This window comes from Caretta caretta, chromosome 17 (genome assembly GCF_965140235.1).
Source record: "Caretta caretta isolate rCarCar2 chromosome 17, rCarCar1.hap1, whole genome shotgun sequence".
NCBI classification, from domain to species: domain Eukaryota; kingdom Metazoa; phylum Chordata; order Testudines; family Cheloniidae; genus Caretta; species Caretta caretta.
Window position 1 is genome coordinate 23845790 of NC_134222.1, and position 7765 is coordinate 23853554.

The 7765-nt window shown below is 53.1% G+C and overlaps 1 protein-coding gene across 1 annotated transcript; it reads right to left on the minus strand.

Annotated features, from left to right (window-relative positions):
- Positions 1 to 1371: 1371 nt before the first annotated feature.
- Positions 1372 to 7335, minus strand: SUPT4H1 (SPT4 homolog, DSIF elongation factor subunit). The gene is made up of 5 exons (XM_048823962.2): positions 7175 to 7335; positions 6299 to 6405; positions 4808 to 4863; positions 4379 to 4432; positions 1372 to 1892 (listed from the first exon to the last, which is right to left on the minus strand). Exons 1-5 carry the CDS (start codon positions 7241 to 7243, stop codon positions 1825 to 1827), a joined length of 354 nt encoding a protein of 117 aa, XP_048679919.1. The 5' UTR covers positions 7244 to 7335; the 3' UTR covers positions 1372 to 1824.
- Positions 7336 to 7765: the final 430 nt, after the last annotated feature.

Genomic DNA, 7765 nt, shown 5'->3' on the forward strand with positions numbered 1-7765 from the left:
GGCCACATGCTCCCACACAGGTAGGTGTATGTACACATGCACACACTGCCCTACCCTGCAGCCAAAGAAAAAACATCTCCCATCCTGCCACCCTTGTTTTTTTATAAGGCTCTACCCATCCACAGATACTGTTAATAACTTTGCCTTGTGATAACCTCTCTTCAAATGAAGTCAGCATGTTCGTTTTCAAGGAGTTTTAACTCACAGGAAGTCTGGAGGGAGAGTAAGAAACCATCACCGAACTGCCGAGACAAACAACAAGAGGCAAAATCTCTAATCAGGGAAGTGTGAAGAATCTCTCTGAGCAATGAGCTAAATGCCTTAATGACTCAGCACTAAGAGTACCCCTGAAGTCACAAGGCCACATACCCCTAAATCATGTTGGAAAAAGCTCACCCTCAGACATATATTTTTCTTCACACTTGCAAAAATATTCTTCTCGGTTTAAATGCAGAAACTTTCATGCGAAGCCAGTTTTCCAGGCTCAATTGATAGGATGCAAAAATAGGGCATTATAATGGACACTGATTGCAAGGTTAGTTCCAGAGAGGAAGGAAAATATGATTCACATAGCTAATTTTTATGAGCTGCCGAAGTGCTTTGTCAGCTCTAATGTTTATAAGTCAGAGACCCTCCTATCCTCTATGGTCAGCAGCTCTTGCTGGACTAGCATGGAATGAAGAAGAGTCTTATGCAAATACAGAAGTAACATGAGCAGCATTTTCACAGGAGACAAACGGGAAGAGGAGTAGGGAAGCGCCATCTGCCTGGAGGGCAGGGCACCGGTGAGAGCACAGGGGACTCTGGAGTCCAAGCCGTATGGAGTGTGGGATGTAATGTGTACACCCCTCACTTCTCCCCTTCACTGTGTCCAAGTGCTACCACAAGCCAACTGGTACCCCTCCCTGGTACCCCTCCACGAGCCTTTTTCTTGCTCTACATGCCACAAAATCCTCAGCACCAGCTTCACTTTCCTGCCTCCAGCTTGTGCTAGGTACTATGCAAGCAAACAGGGAAAGCCTGCTTGTGACTGTTAGGAGCTACTGCACTATCCAGTGCTCGGTAATGTCCTCCTTCACCCCAGCTCCCTCCTCCCTCCAGCACCTGGCGCTAGACCTTCAGCCATTAGACTCTGCTCAGTAGTGCAGAAACGAGGCCCAATCCCAGTGAGCACAAGGATTCCCATCTGGCCCAAGGTGCAGAGAAAGGGGTGGCAGTTGCAGAGTCTAAGCCCAATCTACAATTCCAGCATGCAAAGGGCAGCAACCAACCAGAACAACTCCCACGGTGAGTCCCTATATGGGGCCCCAACCCTCCTCAGACAGACTGCTAGGAGGCTGGTGCAATAGGTGACTAGGAAAAGAAAACAGATGCCTGTGACCACATTTTTATTGGGAATATTTACACAAAACAATCCCCTCCCATGACCCCTCCCCCACACAACGTCTGGCTGACCTGCTGCTTCTGAAAAACTCGGGGGGCGGGGCGGGGGGGTCGTCTGTACAATGCTCTTAGAGAAATCCTTCATCATACACAGATGTGTTCCTACCAGCCCACTGCTTCCCCCAACCCTGGCCCCTGGGCTCAAAGATTCTCCATCTGCTGGGTGAAGAGAGAGGCACCTTAAGAATCCAGATAATGCTCGAGAAGCCCCCACTACCACCGCCATCAATCAGGAGTTCCTGCTTGCCTTCCCTCCCACCCACCCCCAGGACTGAAAAGCACCAGAGCTGCTTCCTAGAGCAGTCTCTGTACCCCAGCTGCTCTGCAGAAAAGGAACACTGGCCAGATGCTGGAGACTCCTCCACGTGGTGCAATGACTGCTTAGGTTTTTATGGCTGTGTCTCGGGATTTGTAGGCCACACCTCGGCTCTTCAGCTCCCGTACAATCCCTGCAACAAGGAGACAAACAAGAACTTCAGTGTCATTTGGAAAAGGGAGATTTGGGAAATCTGGTGGCACCCTACCCCAGGTGTAGGCCCTCACCCAGGCCCATAATGCCCAAAGCCTCACTAATACTAATTACTCTGGTTCACATTCCTTGTGAGGTGGGCAAGTCTCAGCCCCATTTTAAAGACGGGCAGCTCAAAGGGCCCTTAAATCATCCAGTCTGACCACCTGTATAACACAGACCATTACATGCCACCCAGTCATCCCTGGATTGGGCCCAATAACTTGTCTTTGACTAAAGCACCTTGCAGAAAGGCATCCAGTCGGGATTTGAGAACATCAAGACCAAGAATTCACCAATCCCTTTGGCAGGTTATTCCAATGGCTCATCACCATCACTGTTAAATATCTGTGTCTGTTTCTACTTTGCATTTGTGTGGCTTTAACTTCCACCCACTGGGTCTTCCTCGGCCTTTCTGCACTAGATTAAAGAGCCCTTTGGCATCCAGTATTTTCTCCCCATGTAATTAATTCCCCTGAACCTTCTCTTTGACCAGTTAAACAGGTTGAGCTCTTGAAGTCTCTCACTGCAAGGCATTTTCACCAGCCCTCACATCATTTCTCTGGATTTCTTTACACCCTCTCCAATTTTTTCATCTTTTAAAAAGTGCTGATTCAACAATTGCATGAAGTCTTCCAGTATTGTCTCATCAATGCTGTATATGGAGGTAAACATCGCCTTCATAGTCACTACTCCTGTTTATAGAAAAGGAGTACTTGTGGCACCTTAGAGACTAACCAATTTATTTGAGCATGAGCTTTCGTGAGCTATAGCTCACTTCATCGGATGCATACCATGGAAACTGCAGCAGACATTATATACACACAGAGATCATGAAACAATACCTCCTCCCACCCCACTGTCCTGCTGGTAATAGCTTATCTAAAGTGATTAAAGGGGGGGGGGGGGGAGGTGAGAAAGCCTGGATTTGTGCTGGAAATGGCCCACCTTGATTATCATGCACATTGTAGGGAGAGTGGTCACTTTGGATGAGCTATTACCAGCAGGAGAGTGAGTTTGTGTGTGTGGTTTTTGGAGGGGGGTGAGAAAACCTGGATTTGTGCTGGAAATGGCCCACCTTGATTATCATGCACATTGTAGGGAGAGTGGTCACTTTGGATAAGCTATTACCAGCAGGAGAGTGAGTTCGTGTGTGGGGTGGGGGGGGGGGCGCGGAGGGTGAGAAAACCTGGATTTGTGCTGGAAATGGCCCAACTTGATGATCACTTTGGAGGTATTGTTTCATGATCTCTGTGTGTATATAATGTCTGCTGCAGTTTCCACAGTATGCATCCGATGAAGTGAGCTGTAGCTCACGAAAGCTCATGCTCAAATAAATTGGTTAGTCTCTAAGGTGCCACAAGTACTCCTGTTTATGTATCATGTCTCACTTTAGCTCTGTCTGCCCCAGCATCACACTGGGAACTCAGGATGATTTGCTTGTCCACTTGACCCTTCAATCCTTTAAAGGCTCACTGTAGGTACAGCCTGCATTTCTTCTTCCTAGATGCATTGCATTGCATCATCTCCTTTTCCCGAAACACTAGGTAGGGCTAAGGTTTGAGCAGATTCCAACCATGTCAGTTCTGAGCTGCCTTCTGAGACTGTTGGCAGGTTGCCTGGATGGTTTCCCCACCTATCTCCTTGACTGTCCACAGTTTCTCTCTCCATGCACACTTCCATAGAGAAGAATTTTCGGCAGTCGGCAGGAGGTTACTCTAGCAGCATGGCCAAACTACTGAAGTTTTCAGAGCTCTGTGTAAGCTTGACAATTTGTGTCTCTTACCCACAGAAGGTGGTCCAATAGAAAGATATTACCTGACCCACCCTGTCTCATTAATATCCTGGGACCCACATGGCTAAAACACTGCCTGGCCCATCTTTGTCATTTACTACTCCTCCTTTGTCTCACCTGCAAATTTGACCAGCAATGATTTTATGTTTACATCCAGATCAATGGATATAAACATGATGGCAATGTTGCCGCATTGGGCCTCCTACCCATGTCGGCGGAACCCCACCAGTAACACCCACATTACCCACGTTTGATGACGATTCCCCATCGACAAATACTTTTTGAGATTGTCAGTTAGCCAGTTTGTACTCAGCTTAACACATTCTCTGATACTGTACAATTCTCTTTATAAAAACAAAGATCAGAATGGTGTGTTGTACTAAATCAAATGCCTTACAAGAATCTAGGTAAATTACACGTATGCATTTTTATTAAGCAAACATATAACCTCAAAATGAAATCAGGCAGAGAGGTACAAAACTTGCCTGGGTCATACAGAGAGTACATGGCAGAGCTGAGAAGAGAATCCTGATCCTCCCTCCACCATGTGCGCATTCAGGTGAGTCCCCCTACATGAGGAGACACCATCCCACCATGCTTTTAAAAATCAGGAGAAAAGTCAGCCAGATTACCTTGGGGCAGACGACCAGTTACAGACACTGCATACACACCAGGCTTGAAATTACCTGCAAGAGAAAGACAAAACCAGCACACACGCTGGCTTATTCTCCACATCACCATCCAGGCAAGAGAACTCAGCCTGTGGTAATTTGGTGTGTTGAATCCCCCCCACCTCTACCCCAAATTCAATGGTAATAAGGGAGGAATTCACTAGAAGGGAGTGAGAAAGCACTTTTCCCACGGAGAGTAAATCACGGTGTCTTTAAAGGACACCTGCTCAACAGCAGGGCACCAGCCAGGACTCCACAGCCCCACCTGGGACTTATCCAACCCCCCTGGCCCTGCAGGGGTGGTGAGAAAAGCTATTGCTGCTACCTGAACATTTGTCAAAGGAAAATAAGCTAAATTATAAATCCATATTAGAAGAGAGAGACACTCACTGACACGCTGCCACTTGGAGACCCAGCTGTCCTCAGGGCTCATCATAGCAATAATCCTGCAGAAGAGAAGAGGGTTAGTGCACAAGGCATGTTCCCGACAACAAGCCCCACCACACAGCACAACCCAGACTAACCAGAGATAGGATGAAGAGCAAGTCAAGACCCCCTCCCCAACAGTGCTCTACATTCCCCAGCACTTGGGAGCAGTGGTATCATGGATACTAGCAGCAAAAATGAAGCCCTCTTCTATGGCGTCACCATGTCAGAGCTCCCTCTGGCAAAAGACAAAGTGGAGGAGGGGGAAGTGTGGAAACAGGAGACTCCCATCTACCCATGGGAACGTACCAGCTCCAGCAGGTTGAGCGAGACATGTCTGCCTTGACCAGTCAGATCAGACACTTGAGACTCCACTATCTATACACATGGCTGGCACTGGGAATGAGGGTGGATAATCAGCCGAATATGAGCTCCCATAGGAAGCTGTAGCCAAAAGAGATAATATGATCCTGGGATGCATAAACAGAAGAATCTTGAGTAGGGGTAGAAATGTTATTTTACATCTGTATTTGGCCCTGGTGCGACCACTGTCACAATACTGTGTCCAGTTCTGGTGCCCACAATTCAAGAAGGCTGTTGATAAATTGGAGAGGGTTCAGAGAAGAGCCATGAGAAGGATTCAAAGATTAGAAAACCTGCCTCATAGTGAGAGACTCAAAGAGCTAAATCTATTTAGCTAACCAAAGAGAAGGTTAAGGTGTGACTTGATTAGTCTATAAGTATCTACAGGGGGAACAAATATTTAATAATGAGCTCTTCAATCTAGCTGAGAAAGCTGTGACACAAGCCAATGGCTGGAAGTAGATGCTAGACAAATTCAGATGAGAAATAAGGCATAATTTCCTAACCATGAGGTAATTAACCATTAGAACAATTTACCAAGGATTTTGGTGGATTCTTCATCACCAACAATTTTTAAATCAAGACTGGACGTTTTTCTAAAAGTTCTGCTTCAAGAATCACTTTAATGACAATCTCTGGCCTATGTTCTACAGGTCAGACTACTACATGGTCACAATGATCCCTTCTGGCCTTGGAGTTCATGAATCTGTATTATATAGCGGGGTGGCCTAATGGCGGCTCATGAGCCACGTGGCTCTTTTACAGTTAAAGTGCAGCTCACAGAGCCCCCCGTTCTCCACCTACCAGACTGGATGGGGGGGAGCTCGGGGCTTCTGCCCTGCACCAGGATGGCTGGGCTAGGGGGAATCTGGTCAGAGGGAGGTAGGTCTAGGAGCATCAGCCCCACAGGAGGCACATGCCGGGATTCAGCGGCTTCAGCCCCACTCTTGGTGAAGCTCCGAGCCCCAGCAGGCGGCTCCCACAGCCCAAGGGGGAGCGGCCTGGCCAGGAAGCACTAGAGCTAGTGTCTAGTAGGACCTGAGTTCCCAGAAAGTCACTGTGGCCCCCCAGCTGCCTTGGCCCCAGGCTCACCCATCAAAGGAGGAGCTGGTGCAGTCATAGACCATCTCACGGTTGCCCTTCATCTGCAGGTAGGCGTCGCAGTTATCGCACCCGTCATACTCGAACTGGTCAATGGTCTGTGCGGCAGGAAGAGAGGGATCAGAGCCTGGTGTCCCCACGTGTGTCCCCTTCCCCTCCACGCCTGCCTGCCCCGGCCCGCACTCGCCCCGTGTCCCCCGCCTGCCCCCCACTGCGCCCGCGCCCGTCCCCAGCACCCGCCTGCCTGCCCCGCACTTGCTCCATGTCCCCCGCCTGCCCCCCACCGCGCCCGCCCCCAGCACCCGCCTGCCTGCCCCGCACTCACCCCATGTCCCCCGCCTGCCCGCCCCGCACTCGCCCCGTGTCCCCCGCCTGCCCCCCACTGCGCCCGCCCTCAGCACCCGCCTGCCCGCCCCGCACTCACCCCGTGTCCCCCGCCTGCCCCCACCGCGCCCGCCCCCAGCACCCGCCTGCCCGCCCCGCACTCGCCCCATGTCCCCCGCCTGCCCCCCACCGCGCCCGCCCCCCCCACGCTTGCCCCATGTCCCCCGCCTGCCCCCAGCACCCGCCCTCAGCACCCGCCTGCCCGCCCCGTGTCCCCCGCCTGCCCCCCACCGCGCCCGCCCCCAGCACCCGCCCCCCCCACGCTTGCCCCGTGTCCCCCGCCTGCCCCCCCCGGCACCCGCCTGCCCGCCCCACGCTCGCCCCGTGTCCCCCTTCCCCTCCCATCGCGCCCGCCCCCCAGCACCCGCCTGCCCCGCCCCCGCGTTCGCCCCGTGTCCCCCGCCTGCCCCCAGCACTCGCCCCCAGCACCCGCCTGCCCCCCCACCGCGCACTCGCCCCGTGCCCCCCCCCGTGTCCCGGCACCTTGACCAAGGAGCAGAGCAGACAGGCACGCAGATGCCGCAGATCCTTGGGCACCGTCTCCAGCGCCATCCCTCGCCCCACCCGCAGCGGACGAAGGCGAAGCCCCGCGCAGCGCAGACAGAGCGGCCCGGCCACTTCCTGTGACGGACAAGCGGACTTCCGGTCCCGCGCCACTCTCGGCGCCAAGCGCAAGCGCAGAATGCTCCGTTCCCGGGCGGGGGAGGCGCGAGCAGGAGAACGCCCCCCCCCCCCCCCCCGCCGCGCGCCAGGCGGGGCTTGGCAACGGGCCCGAGCTCGCTTAGCAACGCGGCCCGGCTCCCTGCGGACCCGCGGGACGGCCCGGCGGGAGCGGCGCTCTGGGGAGCCGTCGCTCGCTTCCCGCAGCCCTCGTGGCGGTCGGAAGACGCGGGGAGCAGCTCTGCCCGGGCGGAGCTGGCGTGTGGCCAGCGGGGGGATTGAACCAGCGGTGTCCCGGGAGCGGGTGCCTGCTGCGGGGGGCGGGAGGCCAGGTGCTGGCGGGAACGGCTTAAACAGGCAAACTGCGCGAGAAATGTCGAAGGGCCTGTTTTGCTGGTTCACATCCCAGTGCAG